The following is a 22,495-nucleotide window of genomic DNA, read 5'->3' as shown; positions in this document are numbered from 1 at the left end:
GTGTGCCATCACATCACTGGTTTCTAAAGTAAGGATGATCCAGTATCTAGAGGTTGGGTCGTAACTATTTTGTGAGCATTTAACAAACCAAAGGAAAAAATAAAGCCGCTCCTGTCTGTTGGGTTTCTTTGACTAATTTAAGGCAATCGGGAAAGAAAAGGGACATCAGTGGTCCCCCCTCCCCGTCCCCCCCAGGAGTGATACCTGCAAAATGATCTCTGTCTTTGTAAGGAAATGCTGCTGGCTACAAGAAGTGGCTTTAAATAAACTGGAGTCAGCTGCTTACCAGTTAATCAGTTAGCGTCTTTGATTTATTTCTTTATCAGCAATTTAAGAAAGATACTGACATTTCAGGCATTTCGTGGCCATTTAACTTACAATTGATCTTGTAGGCAATCCTTAATAGCTAGTTGCTTAAATTGAAATTGTTTTTTTTCCTGTCCTTGCTCTGTAATTGCAAGAAGTTACTGGACTGGACTGTTAATATCAGTGATCCAACACCCATTCAGACAGACCTGCTATTCCCTACACAAAATGGACAAATTATTTCAATTGAACTTAAAACATTAATTAATTACTCAGTTAGGAAAGCGAAAGCAGTAAAAATGTCTGTACTTCTTATATCTCTTCCAAACAAATACTGAATAAATAAATCTGAAAAAAAAGTCAAGAAATGCCAGAAAATGATTAGTAAATGTATACATAAGAGCAAAAAAAGCAAGATTCTCTATAAAAACACTATTGAAGGAGGCCTTGAAATTGAAAACATTAAATCTTGCTATGATTAATAATATTTTTGGCTTGATAAAGTCAACAGAATTAACACTTTAATTAAATATGGAATGTAGAAGTAAGTCAAAACTTAGGGCTCTTCGTTTTTTCCAAAAATATTCATAAAGAGCAAGAACAAATTCAATATCTGCTTCTTCGGAATTTCAACATTTAGAAAAGATGGGCCTCTACATTAACTCCATGCCCACCATCCTTGAGCCCTTTTATTTCATCAAGCCTTTTATGATGAAGACAAAATTAAACAGTACCCAGTGTTAGGAAATGAAAGATCTGTAATGTTAAAAAGATTTATACAATGGGAACATTCCTAAAACGGGAAACCAATTACAAATAATTTTAGGAAACTGATCAGATTTCACTGCAGTTCCCGTAGTTAGAACACAAACAACTAGGGCCATGACTAAATTTAAAATTAGGCTAAATTTGCCAACTAATAGGAAGAAAGGGATAATTTTTAAAAAAATGTATGATGTTTTATTAGAATAGAAGCAACATTTTTGATTGGGTTAAAAACAATACAGGAATCAGAAATAAAAGCTCTTTACTTTTGATTTAATGGTCATTTGACTGGCATAGAAAACCACTGAATGAATATCAGCCCAAATTAGGGAAAATTCAGTGAAAGTATTTTATTTAACACCCAGGAAGTTTAAAAACTGTAAAGATGTAGGTACATATTTGGTGGTCTTCTAAATTGTTCGGTCTTATTAGAATGAAATTTTTATTAAAATAGGTCAAATGACATCTCAGGCCATTATATTAGAATATTAGAACCTATTTACAGTATTATATTAGATATTATATATTAGAATATTAGAACCCATTTACAGTATTAATTTATTTTTCAAATTTATATAGCCGCCCACCTCACAAACAAGCAACTTTGGGCAGTTATATAATGTATTGAACCTTTGTTGCCTTTACTAAGTTTTTATTATTATTATTATTATTATTACTATTCAAGCAACACCTTCAGACACAACTTGATGGTTGTCTTAGTGGTAGCAACTGGACAGGAAGTAGGAAAATCCTGGAAAACAGGAAAGGATTTGAATAGTTCCCTATGGTTGCAAATATGCTGGAAAATCAGTTTGATGGAAAAATTGACCAAAAACAGACAGCTGTATTGCAATAGCGAAGATTCTTTTTTTCACTTCACCTAGTTTAAACTTAGTCGTTATGCACCACACAGGTTCAATGATTGTCTATTACCTACAGTAGCTCCAAGTTCCTAGGTAATCTAATAAAATAAGGTTATATGTATTTTGTTTCTGTACATAATCCACTGCATTGCTAATTGTTAATACATTTAAATAAAGGGGGGAAATTTTCTGCTTAGGAAAAAAACATCAAAAGCATCCTTCTTCTATTGAGCAAATGATAGTGAAAAGTATTTTTTGAGTTGGATGGTGTGGTAGCCCCATTTTCTACCATCAGCATCTATGGGGAAGTGTCAGAATGGGCAAGATGACAGACAGGGTGTCATGATGCCAGTCCTGCCCCTTTTGCCTGTGCTCCATCTTGCTTCTTCACCCACCTCCATCCTGTGGATATTGATATCTTTGACTGACCTAAAGGTGCTACAGCATCTCTCTCTCTCAAGGAGAACAGGCCTCCTTAGGGGCCAAGGAGTCCTCCCAAAAGAAATTTGACCCAGTTACTGTCCCTGCACAACCACAACATATGAATATTGCTCACACTTTGATTCAAGCTAAGTAATAAGCTAAAGGAGAAACGAATGCAGTACATCCCAAACACTTGGGCTTTCTCACAGACATGCACATGTTAACTTAATAGGCACTTAAGCTCTTGGTTAAATCCTTTAGAAGAAAACTCTGTTTAGGATTTTTCAGAAATTGATGCAAGAACTGCTGTTCATATAAATATGTGGGTTTTTTCCTTCTTTTTCAGCGGAAACGCCTTGCATCAAATTATTTGAACAATCCTTTTTTCCTCTCCACAAGAGGTAAGCTCTTCAAATTATTGAATGGAAGATCGGCACTCAAAACTCGTGAATGAAATAGTTCTTATAAATTCTAGAATCTTGTACTTGTAACCCATGTGCCATTGCAGTTCAAAAAGAGTAAAATCTTGCAAAAATTACACACTTAGAAAAAGAGGAAAAATATTTGAACTGTTTGTTTCTGAAATTTTACTCAGAAATAGAGCTGGGTTGTTATATATCTGACAGTTGATCCCTAACATGTGAAAATTTCTATTACAACAAACGTTAGTAATCCTTAAAATGTTTCTTGAAAAACTGGTAGTTCTTGTTTTATTCTAATAACTTTGTTTAAATAAGTATTATAATTTCTTATAATATTTGTATTATAGACACTGTGCCATTTGTAATACCTAGCTGTATTGTGATTGTACCAGAAACTGTAATTTTTTAAAGTAGTTTTGCTTTTAGTAGAAATTATGAAACTTTTTGGCAGGAGCAAGAAAGACAATCTCTAAAATTTAGAAAGAAGGAAAAAACCTACCAAAGGTAGTCCTTGTTTAGCGACCACATTTGGGACCAGCAACCCAGTTGTTAAGCAAAGCAATCGCTAGGTGAACCCACGACTGTGCTTACGATCTTTCTACAGCTTTCTTTGCTTGTGAAGGTCATAATGCAAGGATTGGTCTCAAGGTTACTTTTTCATCACCGTTGTAACTGCAGATAGTCGCTGTCTGAGGCACTCGCTAAATGAGGACTACCTGTATATCAAAACTTTGCATTGCAAACAAAATGCACATGCTCATTAACTCAGATAAGACCTGAGTTCTAAATATACTGCTTTAAGAATTGCATAGAATGTTGCAATATAATAGTGGAATGGATTTTTTCAGTTCATTAGTAGAAAATAGTGATTCTTTATCAAAATGTATGCATTAAGAGGTCTATCAGGATGGAATCAAACATTTCAAAGAATAATATTTCTACATTTTAACAACATGAAATATCCTGTAACTTTTCTGCCACTTCCTTAGTAGTTGGTTTTTTTAAATTGATTTTGTGCCATCAGGTTGGTCCTGCTGATATCCTCAGTTCTGTGAAGGCCTAACTTTAACTTCAGTGTTATTCAAGTGGAACTAACTTTGTGCCTAACATGGACAGATGCTTCCAGGATGGGATGCTTTTTCTTTTCGTGATTCAAGGAGATTTTATGTACAGTTGTAATCAAAATTATTCAGCCCCCACTGCAAATCAGGTTGCTTGTCAAAATGTACAGACTTCCAGCTGTTTGCAGTGAACAAATCAAACAAAAGCAATTGAAACAGCTCAACACAACGAATGCTTCAAGTGGTGTCCCCAGAGTCAACTGAAAATGCAACTTAGAATGACTTCTCCAGTCTCAAAATTATTCAACCCCTTCATGCAAGCATCTTCAGTGCTTAGCAGAGCACCCTTTTGCTGTTATGACCTGCTGCAAACGAGATGCATAGCCAGACACCAGCTTCTGGCAGCGTTCCTGAGGAATCGTAGCCCGTTCCTCATGAGCAATGGCCTCCAGTTCAGTCATATTCTTGGGTTTGCGTGCTTCAAATCCCACCAGAGATTTTCTATGGGGTTCAAGTCAGGTGACTGTGATGGCCACTACAGAATCTTCCAGGACTTCTTCTGCATCCAAGCCTTAGTGGAATTTGAGGTATGCTTGGGATCGTTGTCCTGTTGGAAGGTCCAGTGACGCCCAAGCTTCAGCTTCCTTACAGACGGCATGACGTTTTCTCCTAGGATTTCCTGATACTTCAGTGAATCCATCTTGCCGTCCACACGCTGCAGGTTTCCAGTGCCAGGGGATGCAAAGCAGCTCCAGAGCATCACCGAGCCACCACCATGCTTAACTGTAGGCCGAGGGTTCTTTTCAGCATATGCTCCGTTCTTCTTCCTCCGGACATACCACTGATCCATCGGGCCGAAAAGTTCCAGTTTTCTTTCATCTCTCCACAGAACAGAATCCCAAAACTTCTGTGGCTTATTGATATGACTTTGAGCATATTGGAGCTGACTTTTCTTGTGCTTTTGGGTCAGCGGTGGTGTACGTCTTGGAGTTCTGGCATGGGAACCTTCTGTGTTTAGTGCGCGCCTTACTGCTCACTGAAACCTCAGTGCCTGTTGCCACCAAGTCTTGCCGCAGGTCTTTGCAGTCACTCGAGGGTTTCTCTCCACCTGCCTTCTCAGAAATCTGGCTGCAGCCACTGACAGCTTCCTTTTTCTGCCCCATCCAGGCAGAGTCACCGCTCTGTCCTTGAACTTTGAACTTGCAAACTGTGCTTCCAACGGTGTCTCTAGGATCATTCAGGGCCTTTGCTATCTTTTTGTGTCCTGTTCCTTGTTTTGGACCATTCTTTTGACTCAGCCAGACTGTATTTCTAACGTGCAGTCCAACGTGACACTCCACAGACCCCCAGCCAGTTCGGGTATTTCACGTGTTCCAGCTCAACCGCATCCGGTGCAACTACTGAAGCCCCTGATTAGTTGCATCAGGTGTGCTTGAGACAACACCTGTTTTGCCTACTGCATGTGTGCTGTTGTGATGGATTCTATGGGGGTTGAATGATTTTGAGACTGGAGAAGTCATTCTAAGTTGCATTTTCAGTTGACTCTGGGGACACCACTTGAAGCATTCATTGTGTTGAGCTGTTTCAATTGCTTTTGTTTGATTTGCTCACTGCAAACAGCTGGAAGTCTGTACATTTTGACAAGCAACCTGATTTGCAGTGGGGGCTGAATAATTTCGATTACAACTGTATATATCTACTTTGCCACTATTGGCACGTTTCTCATTTCTTCTCCTAAGCTTTTTCAGAAAGAATGTTTATTTCTGATCTTGCATAGTCCTAGCTGATCACCTGTACCCGTTAATTTGTACGTGTGGGCACTGAGTGTAATTGCACAGCTTAGCAAAAGTGGCCACAGTTCTAAAGCAGGAATGGGGAATATAGGAAGGTTGTATACCAGTGTTTCTCAACCTTGGCAACTTTAAGATGTGTGAACTTCAACTCCCAGAACTCCCCAGCCAGCATGCTTAAAGTTGTCAGGTCTGAAAAACACTATTATATATGGATAAATGAAAAGAAAAGAAAATGCAGGTTGAGCTGATTGTACATATCTTTGTATGGATTGCAACCACGTGTGGTACTGCTAACTGCCACCCCGCTAAGCTGGGAATCGAACCTCACTTCTAACCTGTGTTTGCCCTTCCTTTCACAACGCCAGCCAACGAGGATCCAGGTTGGAAGGTACGTTTACCAACCATTGTCCATTACTACGGACTGTTTCGATCACAGCATACGAGAGAGTAATTTATAGGTGACTCTTGCACACTGCCATGGCCCACACTTTCCACTGACGCAAGAGCCACCCTGGGCTCTTCATAGCATCAGGACCAGCGCTTCATCAAATGGGCAGGGCCGGGGGCTAAATTGAATTGGGTCTCTTTGTTTCCTATTATTATTATGGATGGTCGCAGAGTCCGCCAGATGTTTAGATTGGATTTGGCATTTTTGTCCGCCTGTTGAGTGCTTCCCAAGGACTTGGGATAGGCAGATGTTGTTTAATAATATTAAAGGTGATATTATTCTTACTGTTGTTGTTATTTGTAAAATGCATTGTTTTTTTAAACAAATTCTACCCCATAAGCCCCTGGATTTTTCCTTATCGGTAGAGGGTGTTATGACAATGAGATTCATTTCAGAGTCCACTCACTCTTGATTAAAGAAGAAATGTTTAACCTGGAGTTATTAAGAGTAAAAATGGATGACATAAACTTCTACAGGCCGCCTTTTACCTTTTAGTTTACCTTAACTTCCCAAGTTAAGTTCAGCTCCTGATGGCTTCCCAGGCATGTCCATCTAGGGGTTTGGGTTTTTTAGCAACTGTAGAGGAATGTTTTCCCATTGGCTTCTTCCAAGATGTTCTTTCATCTTCTCAGTCTAGCCTCAAGCCCTAGGACTTCCTGGTGGTCTCCCATCCAAGTACTAAGCAGGTGTGACCTTGCTTTGCATTTTCAGGGATCAGTCAAGGTAGCCTAGACATCTGTTGTGCATATCTGTAGTGTGATTTCCCAAGATAATTTTTCTTCCCGGGCAGGTACCAAAGAATAAAGAGTAGGAACAATGCTCATATTTGCATAATTTTTTACGATGTATTTTACTGTAAAGTAAGAAGGGAAAAAATAAGAAAGTATAAAATTGTTCTAATAAATGAATAACAGACATAGAACATAATATTAGACTCAACGTCTCTGTATCTGTTTAGTCCTTCTGTGGTCCCATAATCCATTCCTTAATTTTACACAATCCCTTACAGAATGCTTTTTAGCTGGAGCGAAGGAATGCTGGGAAGAATGTAACAGAGATTTTTATGGGAATGATAGTGATAGAATGGAATTGGAACAAATGCTCTGATGGTTAGTGTCCAAGAAAAAAAACGATGTAAATCATAAGGGCAGTGAGAAGGTTGAAAAATGATGCAATTGGAGTAATGCTAAAATAAGGAAGTGGTCTGCTGTGTAACGTGCTCAGTAAGTGTGTGAGGATGGTTTCTGTGCTTGATGACTGAAAGAATGCCATTACTGTTCCCTTAGCAAGAGTGAATGCAAAGCCTACAGGTGGATTAGAATGTCAAAAGTGCCCAGGCTTGGCAGAATTGTGATTGGAACAGTATGAGAAGTAACAATGAGCAATGCGTGTTAAGTGTAGTGCAGATTAATGCCAGGCAGGGGGTGGGCACAACACATTATTTTGCTCCTCAGCAGGTCAGTTAGAATGTGAGAAAGTTGATTGTGCATTGGTGATTTAGAGAAAGTGTATGAATTGTAGAATGTTTGGGATGAATACAGAGTTGAAGGTTGATCGCTAAATCTGATGAGTACAGTACAGGATGCAAGAACAGGTAGTCCTCGTTTAGTGACCACAATTGGGGTCAGCAACTCGGTCATTAAGCAAAGCAGTTGCTAAGTGAAACCATGACTGTAGTTACAATCTTACTTCAGCTTTCCTTTTCTTTGTAGATCTGTGACGGTCATAAATGTGAGGATTGGTCATAAAGTTACTTTTTCATCACTGTCGTAACTGCAAACCACAGCTAAACAAGGCAGTTGCTAAATGAGGACTACCTGTAAAGCATATCTGAGAATAAATTAAGCAGAGAGTAAGACAAGGACGTGTGATGTTTCTTTGACTGATTAATATTATGAATAAATGTAATAGGAATGCTTGTGGTGCCGTTAGGGTTGTGTTGGTTGGGAACATGAATGTGAGCGTACCTTTCTACATAGATGATGCCTTGTGCTGGTAAAGAACCTGAATTACTTGCAATGAAAGTTAGATAAATTGTATACTGAGATCTATAAAGCATGTAGATCTATACGTGAATGCATCAAAGATCAAGGGAGTGACATTTGACCCGAAACATGGAGTGAGCCATTGCAGGTTATATACAAATGGTTAGCAACTAAAGCAAATGTATGAATTTGTGTATCATGCTGGAATGTTTTCTAAAGATGGGAAAAGGGATGAACATTTTTAAAGATGTTTAAACGTTGATAAAAGACGCAGCTGGTAGTGTTATGCCTGTTGTGAGCGATGAATGTTTTTGATGGATATGTGCATAGGATTGTGCTCCGGACATGAATGGAATGAGTGAAAATATTGGCACGGCTGTTCCGTCATTCCTTAACTGTGGGATAAGAGACCAACGCTGGGTACCAATATTTGGCTTTGCTGTTACCTTGGGGTGCCTGTGGATGAAGGAGGTCTTGGATTTGCCAGAATCTGGTCCCTACTCCCGTGTAGGTGGTCCAGGGCTACATTAAGGGCTGAGCTAAGTTATGAGAGGTTGTGTTGCAGTTTCAGGAAGACAGTGACAATGATTTCTGCAGCCTTCGTTGGATGCTCCATGTAACTGATGGACACAACCTGTATAAATCCAAGACACAGTAAATTCATGAAACTTTTTCTATAATAAAAAACATTTTTATCTTTCTGTAAAAGCCACGTTAATAAGTCACGTTATTCTGAGCTGCAGAATATATGAACTCAAAAGCTAATAGACTTTTAATTCACCTAAGAGTAATTAACACTGCCAGTAGATTAGCAAAGCAATTTAAGTTGACACATTATTTTGTGATGCTGGGTTACTTTTCTCAGTGTTTGTGTGCCACTCTTCAACCCAGAAAACCCTCCCAAGTGGCTTGCAAAGACAAATACGGAGACAGTCGCTACTCTCAGCCTTAGAGTTAAACTTTTCTTCTGATGGTTTGCTGTAATGTATGCATGAAATAAGGCTTTTCAGTCTGGCTGGCTTGAAGTTGCAGTCAGCCCATTTCACTGGATGGCTTTTGGCTTTATTAGGAGAAAAAGAGAGCAGCATTGTCCTGTCCATTATCTTTATGCACACACAGGACTTCGGATAATTTGATGCGACTGGCAAACTTTGCATCTTGACCTGCTTGATTTGGGCACTTACGTTTTTAACTGCATTTTTTTATTACTGCATATATTTGAAATACTGTAAGTTGCCCGGAGTCTTTTCAGAGTCAGGCGGCCTTAAAAATTCAATAAATAAATATAAAGTCTTCAGTCAAGGTAAAATATTGCAGCTTTTCCTTTTTTGTGAGGGTTTTTCATTTCACTGATCATTCTGAACAGCAAAGTTAGATGATAATCTTTTCTTTTTTTTAAAAAAGAAAAGCCTTTATAGTACTCTTTTTGGGATAGGTAATTAGAATTGTATTCCATGGGTGTAAGGACAGTGTGATAGAGGCAACTCTATTTTTGGTTGACTTCCTAACAATCGCAAGTGTGTAATTTCCCTCTTTCACAGCTGCTGTGTACTAAATTGGCCTTTGCATTGCGTTCTCCATCAGGACTGCTTTCTTCCTTGATAGCAGGACTATGCAAGCATTTGAGCAGATATAGACATTTGCAGAGTATATTGGCATGAACAAAGCACACTACCTTGAATCATTAAAGTAGCCATGCCATACTACAGGTAGTCCTCACTTAATGACCACAATTGAGACTGGAATTTTGGTTGCTAAGCAAAGCAGTCATTAAGTGAATCTGACTCAATTTTATGACCTTTTTGCAGTGGTCATTAAGCGAATCACCACTGTCCTTAAGCAAACCATGTGATCATTAAGCAAATCACACAGTTCCCCATTGATTTTGCTTGCCAGAAGCCAGCCAGGAAGGTCGAAAATGGCAATCACATGACCATGGGATGCTGCAACAGTCATAAATGTGAACCAGTTGCCAAGTGCCTGTGGGGATCACGTGACTGTGGGGATGCTGAGACAGTCTTAAGTGTGAGCATTGATTGTAAGTTGGTTTTTTCAGCAATGTCATAAGTCTGAACCGTCACTAAATGAATGGTTATTAAGTGAGGACTACCTGTACCTGTAGCTGCTTTCATTTCCCGTTCCTCAGAATATGTCCAAGATGTTCATACTTAGTTGCAAGGCATAGTGATGCTTAGGTGGTGATCTTTGACATGATCCTTATGCCTGCAAATAAACAAGTGTGTCAGTGTGATGTTGGTGTTGGTTATGATTGTTTAGTGAAGCTTCTTTAGGAAAGTGGCAGGCCAAAACAATGGCCAGTGTCTGCTCGCAAGGAACTGCGTCATCCTCGCTCTTGTCCTCTTTCAGAATGAGGTCAGCCATGAGGAATACTGTTCAGCATGCAAGCATGGTGCCAACTTACAGCCTTGCGGAACATGCCCCAGGGCCTACCACCTCAACTGCTTGGATCCTCCCTTGAAGACTGTCCCTAAAGGACTATGGGTCTGTCCCAAGTGCCAAGAAAAGGTGAGCTACTTTGCACTGCAAGTGCTAAAGAAAACCCCCGAGAGTTTAATTCCATTTGATTTGGATAAGGTAGACAGTTATCTGATGCAGTCATCTGTTCCACAAAAGCTTTCTTTCTCATTTGAGGGTAAATTATGACATCATAGTCCCCTCATGAGATTCCTCATCAGTAGGGGAGGAAGACCCAGTTCTGAGGATCAAGGCCTTGACGTCTCAGATCCCCAGTTCTCTGTGTCTGTATGCAGCTTTGGATTCTTGCCTAGCTGGCCCACAAGAGCATCATAGTTGTTGCATCAAAGGACAAAGAGTTGGAGAAACACTATGGGAAGGTCGATCACAATGGAGCATTGTGGATTAATTTTAAGCTGCCCTTTGCGTTCAGAGAGCCCCGAGGATTCATGGTGCTGGTTGCCACCTTTAAAGCCCTTCACGGCTTGGGTCCAGGTTACCTGAGGGACCGTCTTCTCCCAGTTGTTTCTGCCCATCGAATTTGGTCTGGTAGGTTGGGCATGCTACGGGTCCTGTCAGCCAAGGAATGTTGTTCGGCAAGGACTAGAAGGTGTGCCTTTTTAAAAATTATTTATTTATAAATTTATTCACCGCCCATCTCCCCCTCACAGGGAGATCTTCTCAGCCGTAGTGCCTGCCCTCTGGGATATCCCCCCTCCAGAGATCAGGACATCCCCGACCCTGTTGCCCTTCCTGAGGCCTGAAGACCTGGTTATGTGCCCAGGCCTGGGGCCCCGTTTCTTGGCTATATTAATATCCATACATTGTTCACTTGCGACCATAAATACTTATTTTGTACTTAATCATTTTTAATTATTTCAACTGTTTTATGGTTTTTATGATTGTAAGCCACCCAGTCACTTGCTGAGATGGGCAGCCATAGAAAATCAATTAATTGATTGATTGATTGGTTGGTTGGTTCTCGCTGGCTGGGTGATCAAGATCCTAGATCAGCATCATGGTCTGAATGCTGAATCAGAAACAATGGGACAAGGTTCTGCCTTGTTTCTGGTGGTAGAAATCAGGTTCTGTTCTCACATTTCTCTGCATCCATGGTGAAGTAGGTGTGATATCATTTGATTGGGGTTAGCCTTCTTGAAAACAGTGGGATATAAATTTGTCATCACGAACTTTGCTTTCTTCGATTGTTAGCAAAATGATTCAGCCCTTGTACATAAATAGGAGCATACAGAATGTTTCCAACTTGAACTGTTTTGAATTCGAAACACTCTATTTTGCATACAAAACAGACTCGTTCAGAGTGTTTTGAGATTGAAACAGTGTTTGGAATTGAAAACAGAGATGTTTCAGGCGCAAGACTCTGCCAAGATGACCAGAAAATTCCGTTCCAAAATTCTGTTCCAAAAGCAGCAGCTTCTTGCTTGGAACAACTGTGTCTGCCTCAAAATGGGGCGCTTCCATTTAGAAGCGATTCAGATTTAAAACATTTCGCATGCTGTAATTTGCAAAATGCCTTCCAGTTCATTTTATCAACTGTTGTACAAAATAAATAGTCAATATTCCCCTTTCTAAAGATGGGCCTAAAAATGTGCTTCTTAAATTCTTGGAGTAAAAATTTATTTACTCTAGAATTACTTTCATACAGAATTTTAAAAACAAGTAGTGTTTGAGAGACAAGCTGATAATGTCTCTTCCTCCAAAAAATTCTAGATTGCCCTTTTGTGAGAAAATATCTGAAACTGGACACTTTACGCAGCCAGATGCTTGCCAACATCCTTTTCTAATGCATGTAAAAAAGAGGCACTTCGGTCACATCATCACAGCCACCATCTTGATCTTTTGGACAGCTTCCTCCCCATGGCCGTTTCTTAAATGATCATTGAAACTGACCTGCAAAATACTTGCCACCATCATAGCAGTGAAAAAAAAATTACCTTCATTTATTTGCATATTTAATATATTGGTAGGTCATGACTTTTTAAAGTACAGAACACAAACAATAGAACAAAACAGTGACATGACATATTCTAGTTTAAAAATAATTTTTTTAAAAAAATAAAAATAACACCACCATTCCTGCAGAGAAATCTTAGATGAAAAAGTCTTTAGCAGGTACGTAAAGGATAAAATTGTGAATTCCTCACCAATTTTAGGACAAGAAATATCTCCAAGTGCAGGAGTATTGTGTGATATGGGTGGCTGCATAAATTTACCAAATAAACAAATAAATCTTCTATTGTACATTTCTTGAGTTACAGGAATTTAAGATTTCCCCATCAATATTATGCAGAATAGGAAGTATAAATTAGTACAGCTGTGCTGAGTGATTCCAACTAGTCTTTCCATTCTCTGCTTCTTACAGAGATATCTGAGGAGTAGGGATTATTCCCAGATTTTTTCAGTTCAACAGGAACAGGATTACTGCATGAAGAAAATTTTCTTTTGAGAGAAGGCAAAAGACATCTTCGGTGGTTATGGAAACCGCAAAAGTGTTTCTTCGTGAACAGATATGCTGAAGCTTTCCTTCATGCAGTTTAGGCCCTGCATACATGGCAATAGGCAATCAGTCTGAGTGGTTTAGAGGTGATGTTTGCTAGACGAATAAAAGGGAGGATATTTTCCTATTCTTCACAGTAAGGGAGGGAAAGAGTACATTCTCCTATATGATTTCCCGTGCATTCTTATTTTTCAAACCAATGAACCGGTTTTGTGTAACTGTTGGGTATTTCTGATATGATCAACTTTTGATTAAGAAATCTGGGGGAGGAGATGCTGAGGTGCTCACAGATATTGTGTCCTAAGTGTGTCCTTGAATTGTTGAAAGCTGTTATTATCTGAAACCCGTAGGTGTTAAAGAAAGATGACAATGTCCCCTGGCCTGGAACTCTGGCTGTAGTGCAATCTTACGTTACTCATAAAACAGGTATGTGCTCAAGTGATTGATTATTAGATAGAGTTCCTCAAGTGTCAGCAGCTTGAAAATTGAAGTCACCCCAGGGGGTGGATTGCAAGCTCCTCCGAAGGAACGTGCCCGTCAAAATGTAACAGGAATTGTCAGGCTAGAACTCTTACCAGCAACTGTTCTTAACACAATTTACATGGGAGACAAAACTGTTTTGAGAGAGACAGACAGACAGTGGATGAATTCAGACATCTTCCTAACTTACTTATCTAAAAGCTTTTGTTGCTCATTTTTCACCTTAATTCTCACGTGTTTTGCTGTTCTAGACGTTTATAGATGTCATCCTTCAGAATCCTAGAAGGTGGCAGCATATAAATGAATAATGAATCTTTCAATCAATTAATCAATGGCCTCATGTTGGGGAATCTCTTCCCCAACTATGTCCACAAGAATGGAACTCTATACAGGTAGTCCTTGCTTAACAACTGCCCTGTTTAGCAACCACTCGAACTTAGGACAGCACTGAAAAGGATTTGTGACTGGCCCCCGAAGTTGCAGCTGTCGCAGCTTCCCTGTGGTCACGTGATCATGATTCGGGAGCTTGGCAACCAGCACAGATTTATGACAGTTGCAGCATCCTGTGGTCACGTGATCGCCATTTGCGACCTTCACAGCCAGCTTCTGACAGCGAAGTCAATGGGGAAGCTGGCAGGAAGTTGCAAGTCACAGTCACATGATGTTACACTTAATGCCCATGGGTGATTTGCTTAATGGCCGCAGAAGAACTGATGTTGTAAGTTGGGCATGGTCATGTGATGTTTCACTTAATGACTCTGCCACTTAGAGATGGAGTTGCCAGTCCCAATTGTGGTCGGTAAGTGAGGACTACCTTGTATTGTCTTGTAGCTCTCAGTGCAGCCACTGAATTGCATGAGAAAAATGGTGGGTTAATTGAAGGATCTAAGAGTCCTGCTTTTCCACATATATTGTCTGGGTCATATCTGCATGCAAGGGAGGCACTTGATTGCGATCAGTGCTGACGTTGCTTGTTCCCATCGTATTGTTGGGCTTCCAGCCATCTTGGAAAGCTGAGCTGATGAACACCATATGGTAGTCAGCTGAGCTTCCTGTTGTGTGGGCAGAGCAGCTTCTGATTGGTGAAAACTCCAGCCTCATCCCTCCTCCAGAACAGCACCCATCCTTCTCTGGGACAACCTGGCGGGGTGGGGCTGCTCCTACCTTGCCTGGCTGTCAGGGACACTAGCCAGCCCGCTAGCCCATTGGAGGTAGCTGTTGGGCGGTGTAGGAAACGAGGTAGGAGAAGCTGGCAGCCATGTGGAATGGGCTTGACTCGAGTCAAGGAGGATCCTGTTCAGGCGGGGGAGGCAGGACATCTCCTGTACATCTCCCATAGTCACTGCCCTGAGGACCTGCCCAGTTCTTTCCGTCCTTCAGACTAAATTTCAGGTGCATTTGTTTAACCGCTGTATTTGGTGAAAACTGTCCATGTCTTCATTCCTTCTGGTTCTGTTTGTGTCTTTTTCAGTCAAAGAAGAAGAGAAGAGGAGGTTATTAAAGAGGAGCAGTGAATTAAGAGGAGAACACAGACAGCTGGAGGAAAAAGAATGCTTTCTTAATAATGCAATGAAGGTATAATTCCCAGCTTGAGAGTTGTCTCAAGGGCCATGGTAGACAAACAGACGAATGTGAATGTTTCTCTAAATTCCAGGCAAGCAAGAAGGTGGTAGGCAAAGACATTGCTCCTTCAAGAGCAGTTTTAAGAAAACAAGACTTTGCAATCCATTATAGTTAATTGTCCTTTAAGCCCCATTATGTCATTAAGCATTTCATTTCCACCACTGGCTGCCTTACAGCAGCTCCTCGTCATTTAGAGCATGATCATTGTAACAATAGTTCCACTTGCCTTTTGTGAGGTCTGAATCTAGGAAGATGCAAATCCAGCAGCGTTAGAGCAAACATTGCATTGCAGCAGCATTCTAGCAAGTAAACAAAAGATAAACGACTTCATCCAGTCACTCCATCAACATGCCACTGAGGGTTTCTTGGCAGCATAATACTTCTTTAAAACACACACACACACACACTTCCCTTTTCTAACATCAAAGCCCTGATTTCCTGCTGGTCTGTCTACTAAGCAAGGCCAACACAGATTAATCTTTCAATAGCTATCCAAGTTAGGTTCCATAGCTACTGTGATCTTAATGTCCTACCTTCTAATGAGCCTCACTGAAATGGATTCTACTGTGCTTGCTTCTTAAGAGTAAGCCCCACGGAACGCCGCAGGGCTTTACTTAAACCAGTGGAAGAAAGGGCTTAAACCCGTGTTCCTTTGAAGGAAACTCAGAAGCCTTTCTTCATCTGCCCATGCTGCTCATTGGTGCTCCCAGTGGCTGTTGGAGCTGAATCTCCCAGACGTTAGGAGTCATGGTTACCTGTAATTCTTACTGAACCGTACCCTTCCAGATGGCAGCTGGATGAATCCTCTGGTTAAATGGTCCCCATGTAGAACATTTAACATCCAGGAAAAGTTGGAGGTGTTTGATCTGGAGGGCGGGTCAGATTTCCAGGGCATGGTTTTGCCAGATGAGCTGGAAGAGGTTCAAAGGGAAAATCTGAATTGCCAGGTTAATTTAGATTTAATTACCAAGAGCCTTGTTAGGGCACAGCAAGTCAGCTTTTTAATCCAGTAGCCCTAAAATTGAGATTCTCATTCCTGCTCCGAAGGGGCTGTTTTCTCTGCTCACTGCTAAGAGCAGCCTTTTCTTCTCAGCACTGACTCTCAGTGCCATTTCGCCATCTGATGGTGACCAGATATGTTGCAGCATTTGGGGACTGAATTTTTCTTATGTGGCCTTCGCATGGACAGAAGGTGTGTGCATTTGCTGTGCAGCATGGATTTCTGGTTGCTCTCTCTGTTCTTGCAGTATACAGGGTTTGATGATGTGATGACTCCTCTCTGCTTGAAAATTGAAGTAGATACTTACATTGCTGCCTAACTGTATTTTTATCATCTAGGAGAGGCATTATCAATATTTTAACGACATTCAAGATGAAACCAAAGATGGAATGGTACCTGGGTGAAAGTTATCTGTTCCCTTTACATCGAGGAACGCAGCTTGCTGCTGGGGGCGCTCACAAGTCATGCGATTCTCCATTGAGTCCTGTTGCAGCTCCCTTCTGCCTTTACCCCTGTATTCCTCCCACATGCGCGCGCGCGCGCACACACACACACACACCTGAGTCCTTGGTGGCGCCATCTTGGCTTTCTCAGGGCCAGTCAGGGATGGGTGATCTTCACTGACAGAGAACCCTGAATGAGACTGCTCTTTTTCATCCATTCTTCCTCATCACAATGGGGAGCAAGCTGTGTCTGTAACCAAACTATCACACCAGGCATAAATAAAATAAAACTATCACACATTAAAAAGGGGTGGGGCTTCAATCACATGGTCACAGCTACCATCTGGATTTTGTTGCCCCCCAATGCCACTGTATCACGCTTAAATCAATGTATTCTTTGAGGCTGAAAATGATGTCCGTTCCAGAAGACACTATACCAGAAACCAATGGGATTTGTGTATCTTTGTTACATGCATGGTGTTGTCTAATATGAGAGAGTAAACTTAGAAAATTAGACAGCAGCATACTTGTTCAGATGGAAACTTTGGCTGCTGACTGCAGAAACTGAGTTCAGAACTAATGAAAGCGATGAAAAAGCTCCTGAGCTTTTTATAAAATTAGAATGGATTAATTGAGAGACAAGATTTTTAAAAAATGAGGAATTAAATTAAAAAGTGATTGACAAGTGTGGAACACAGAGGAGCTTATGACTCCTACACATTGCATTAGAAAATTCTAGGGTACAAAATTTCATATTATTATTTTATATTAAAATGAAATAAAAGTTATTCAAAGAAGTTTGGGAGCTTTTTCCCACATGTTTGCAATTGTGCAAGAATTTATGCCTGTTTTGCAAAATTATTCACAGCCTTCTCTTTAAAACAGAATTTATTTAACACAGTGTAGATCAGTGTTTCTCAACCTTAGCCACTTTAAGATGGGTGGACTTCAACTCCCAGAATTCCCCAGCTAGCCATTTTCTTCTTCCATTTTATTGCTTTATTTTTTTGTGTGGGCTTGTTTATTACATGTTAGTTTCTGTTTGTTTTATATGTCATCACAGACATTTTGATTTGTTCTGTATACATTCCATGTAAGCCTCCAGGAGTACTTTTGATGGCAGCAGGGTAGGAATCTCTTTAATAAAAAAAATAATAAAAATAAACTAAATTAATTTTTGACTTTCCGTTCTTGGAAATCCTGGCAGTTCCTGGTGGTCTCCCATCCAAGTCAGAGCCAGGCCAGTGTGCTTATCTATTTGTTTGTTGGATTTATATCCTGTCTTTCAGGAAGAGATCAGTCAAGGTTAGATAGATGTGATCTTAGTAAATTGTGAATTACTTCAGACTGAAACTGGTTTTAAAAATAACCCCTGTGTATTAAGTTTTGTAGGCATGCCACTGAGAAGAAAGAGGAAAGGGGGAAAAAATCTACTTTTAAGTGCCCTGACTGATATTCTGGCCATAAGGACATTGTGGAGTAACTAAGTTGGTTGCGGGTCCTCCTTAAAGTCCGTTGGCGAAGGGGTGTTTTGATGGTTTCGTGTTGATGGTTTCTTTCCGCTTCTGATTTGACAGAAATGCCTAGAGCTCAAAAACAGCCTGTTGGCCCGGCAAAAAGGGGTTCGGTCATCGCTGGAACACCTCAAAACCCTCATTAGACTGATACAGAATGAGCAGATGCTTCAGGTTACCATGACAACGACCACCACCTCCTCCCCGCTGACCGTCCCCTGGACCAGGCCCTCTCCTGCCTCGGCTGCCACCGCTGCCCACCCCTTGCGGGCGACGCAGGGCAACAACTGACTGGGGCTGCCCCCCAACCGGAGGGCCCCCCTTCTTCTCCAGAAGAGCCAGTCCAACCCACAAGAACGCTTTACGTGCATGCAGGCATCGCGGGAGAAGAGATGCATCCAGGCAAAGAAACGGGGAAACGGCGGTGCTGGTCTTCTTCCGGGTCCCAAAGGGTGGGGGGGTGGGGGGGGAAAGAAAATCCCGACCGTCGAGTCCCCCCGGGTGGCTCAGTGTCCTTATTCCCCTTTGTCATTGCTGAGAATCTCAGTGCTCGCAATCTTCCCTTCCCCTCGCTTGGTTGCGCTGGCCTTAACGTAGTTCATCAAGAAAAGGGTGCCGCCTCTCTTGGCCCGTGGCCGACGGGCGGCATGGCGAGGCGCATGGGTGCCACCCTCCTGCCGGGGGGGGGGTCGCAGAGGCGCACGGAGGCTCCCCTCCTCTTTGGAAAGAAGAATAGGCCGAAAGGCTAATCATTAGTCCGCTAGTGCACGTAGATGGTAGGCGGGGAGCGGGAACGGAAAATGGTGACTTTTTCTTTTTTAAAAAAAAGGCAAGAATGAATAGTTTGGAACCTGGCCTGGATTCCTGGTTTTCTTAAAATGATCAAGCGTCGTTTTCATTCAGGGCTATAGAGGAGAATTAACATTTGTGGACACTTTCAGAGCCTTCAAAAATCAAATCGCTTTTTTTTTCCAGTATTATAGTTGAGAATTGCAGATATTTAAATAAAAATGTATGAAATTTACCATTTCTAGTGAAATATTGAAGTATTTTCATGCCAAGGCTTCTGTATATGCGTTCTGAAGTATTGAAAGAGTTATGCCTGTAAAACCCTTCATTTTAGCGGGTCCTCTTAACTTATTTTGCTATTGATGTATTTTTCTCATTGGGGATGCTTTGGGGGGTTTTCTGCTATTGTTCAAGGTTTAACAAATGTTAATATGACAAATAACTTCATCAGGTTGGATCTTTTTGGTCCCTTTCAGGGGTGTCCATAGGGTATGGTCAAAAAAGTCAAGATGGCAGCTGTTTTCGCCATCTGCTTCGCAGGGAAAGCTTCGATTGCGCTATCCATGACTGCCATTTTTATTTTTTCGGCCACATCCCGCAGCAGACACAGCTGGTTTTAAACCACCCCCCCCCTTTTTTGTTTTGTTTTGAAGGAAGAAAGCAAATAATATTTATTATCGCTGCTTTTTATTTATCAAGACAGTACAAATGATATGCCAAAAAAACTTAACTCTTTTGTACTGCGTTTTTATTGTAAAATAGGAAATGTGGAAAAAATGTTGATTTTTTCCCCTTACTTGCGGAAGTATCTGCTAAAATTTACAGGACAGGAAATAAACTGCCTCAAGTGGTCATTTCTTTTATTGGATATATCAGGAGTTGTGGGGGGGAGGGTTATCTGATTGTGAAAACTTTTTTTAAAATTTCTTTTTATAATTTTGTTAAATTTGAACACATGTAAAACATTAGCTTTAGCTTGAGAAGATGCTAGAAAATTGCCTATATTTCATTTGACTTTTCACTAGCTAGTCTTCCTGAAGCAACCAAGCTCAGACTGGGCCTGGTGTAGGTCAGATAGCCTATGCTGGCGCCTTGAGGCTTAACCTCTCAAGTTCTTGATGGGCAAACGAGTTTCTTGTCAGAGTGGCTTTTCCATTTACGGCTCTGTTTCCTCCTTTGGTTCCAAAGGACCACCATTTCAAAATTCAAGGGTTGAAGGGGAAATTTAAAGTTTTCTGATGGATATAATAAAGATTAAATTGAAAGTAGCAGAGTATTTTAATAGCATTTGTTAAGGTTACTTTTTTTAGCAGAGGGATTTGTGCTGTTTAATTTTTTAAGGCAGCCTATGGACTCACAGACATGGCCAAAAACGTAAGTGCTCCTGAGAAGTAACATGGTCAACGTCGAAGGACGGGCAGCGAGAAAGATGCGTCTTGCCCCTCCTCCACCACAGCGCCCTGTCCTTAGCTCGGCCTTGAAAAGCAAGGCTCCCTCTCTGCCTGCCGCGGGTGAAGCTGCTCAGCTTTGCCTCTCATACGGTGCCGAAAAAGCCAGGGACTCTGGCTTTTTCCTGACGGATTGGAAGCTGCCTGCAGGAGGCAGCACACACGCCCTTTTAACCATTTTCACAACTCCGGGAGAAACTGTGCAGTACTATACAAATCTATTTTAATACACTTAACACTCTGTTGAACAAGATTTTTATATTCTTTTATTGATGAACAAAAGTGAACTAAATAAAACACAGCTTCGATACATTGGTTAGTATACCAATTTATGCATTTGAACATAGCTTGCAATGTAAATGTTTTGGGGTTTTACGGTTTTCTTTCCTTCTCAGATGAATTTAAAAAAATAAATGGAGGGTGGGGGGGAAGCATAGAAAGTTTCTTTATTGGGAAAACTTTCTGAAAAAGTGCTTTTCTGGGACTCTTAAAAGGTAGTTATTTTGGAAAAGGGACTGTCCCGTGGATAGTGTGCATAGAAAACAAATTGTTTGTCTTAAATATACCAATGTAGTTTACTTCTTTAAGATGAATTAAACTTGACTGACAGATTTAAAACTGGTGTGGTCACTGAGGTGTACTTATATTTTTCCAGACCCTGCATGTGCCCTCTTGTAATTCAGATAAGAATTATTTTGTCATCCTTTCTGTTACCACTGTTCTTCACCTTTTTCTTCTTAGGCCTTTAAGAGAAAAATATCTTCTCTCCAACAGACCTTAAATGAACTCTGCTTTGCACTGTGCAGCATTTGCAGGTAGTGGAAGTGACAACAGATGAACTACCATTCATACGAAAATGAACTTTATAAACCAGGCACTTAAAACGTAATAAACAAAATCTACCATGCCTTTTAGTTGTCTTCAATATTTGATTTTTGCTGTTCTCTGTATATATGCCAATAGTCTTAAAAATAACGTTCATGTCTTTAATCTGCAATATTGCAAAGTAAAATTAGACCTTGTCTGTCAAGATTTTGGCACATTTAAAATAAAGGGTTTTTTTCCCATCATGGGCAAAATGTTTGGAATTCAAAATGCCCTATTTTGAGGCCAAATGCTGTTCCAACTTTACAGCAAATATTTGGACATTCCTGACAATTTTAGAAATGTTCCAGGCTTAAAAGTGACACATCTCAAGCCTGGGCCATTTCCAGAATGGTTTTAATGCTTTTCATAAGTGATTAAAAGACATCATAAACATCCTGCTGTGGAAAACTTGTAAAAAAGAATAGTGAGCTGCACATCAGGAAGGTTAAAAAATGATTTTCTCAGATCTCCCAATAGATCCTCCAATGAAATGAAACTTTTCAAAAGGGTTCAACATCAGGTTACGAGTGTCTGAAATACTGGATTTTCTGCCGTATTTAGATGGCATAGGAGTGCGAATGTGGCTGAGCTTAGACACAGTGGCAGACCTACATTTTTGGGACCTTGAAGCTTGAACTGTTATTACACCATATTATTAATATTTTTTTAAAACCCCTTCTCATACAGTAGACCCAAAATTTTTAAGCAATGTAGACTAAGGGATTAGGGGCCCTGAAGCTTAAGCTTCATTAGTTTCATAGTAGATCTGCCCTTGCTTACCCATTTACAGTTTTTTACCCAGCCCCAAAACGTTCCTAAAGAAATTTTCAGCCAAAACTGTGTGGTGCCTATAAGGTGCCATTTCGAGAAAAGGCCACATAGCAAAAGAATTTCAGTTGTTGACTCCCAGCTCTGCATTTGTTTTGTATCTGATCATCCCAGTGAGAAGGTGGAGGTGCTTAAAACAGAGCCTGCAATGGGTCAGATGAGAGCAAGTGAAGTGCAGGTGAATGCAGACAAGTCCTGGGACATGCTGCACGTCTTCTGAAAGACGGTGTGTACACCCTGCAGTTTTGAGTTCTGGTTGGTTTGGGCACCCAAATATTATTGGTGATACGAAGTCCAACTAAGACTGGTGCTGCAGGGATGGATTTTCTGAATGTATATGCAGGTAGTCCTAACTTAACAACCACAACTGGAATTTTGGTTGCTAAGTGAAGCCATCATTAAGCAAATCCAACCCAATTTTATGACCTTTTTTGTGGTGGTCGT

At 40.7% G+C, this 22,495-nt stretch overlaps 2 protein-coding genes across 2 annotated transcripts in view; one reads left to right on the top strand and one right to left on the bottom strand.

Annotated features, from left to right (window-relative positions):
* The window catches only part of PHF21B (PHD finger protein 21B), a 190,945-nt gene extending 172,445 nt beyond the window's left edge, over positions 1-18,500 (top strand). Inside the window, exons 8-13 of the mRNA XM_063308355.1 lie at positions 2,704-2,758; positions 5,999-6,021; positions 10,434-10,592; positions 13,410-13,485; positions 15,011-15,114; positions 18,183-18,500. Coding sequence (XP_063164425.1) covers positions 2,704-2,758; positions 5,999-6,021; positions 10,434-10,592; positions 13,410-13,485; positions 15,011-15,114; positions 18,183-18,410 — 645 coding nt within the window. The 3' untranslated portion in view covers positions 18,411-18,500. The remainder of the gene's footprint in view (positions 1-2,703; positions 2,759-5,998; positions 6,022-10,433; positions 10,593-13,409; positions 13,486-15,010; positions 15,115-18,182) is intronic.
* Positions 1-22,495, bottom strand: part of PRR5 (proline rich 5) — a 544,979-nt gene that overhangs the window by 400,995 nt on the left and 121,489 nt on the right. The gene's annotated exons all lie outside the window — the stretch shown is intronic.

The sequence above is a fragment of the Candoia aspera genome, chromosome 7 (genome assembly GCF_035149785.1).
Source record: "Candoia aspera isolate rCanAsp1 chromosome 7, rCanAsp1.hap2, whole genome shotgun sequence".
Classification (NCBI taxonomy): Eukaryota; Metazoa; Chordata; class Lepidosauria; order Squamata; family Boidae; genus Candoia; species Candoia aspera.
This window is presented reverse-complemented; position numbering and strand designations above follow the sequence as displayed.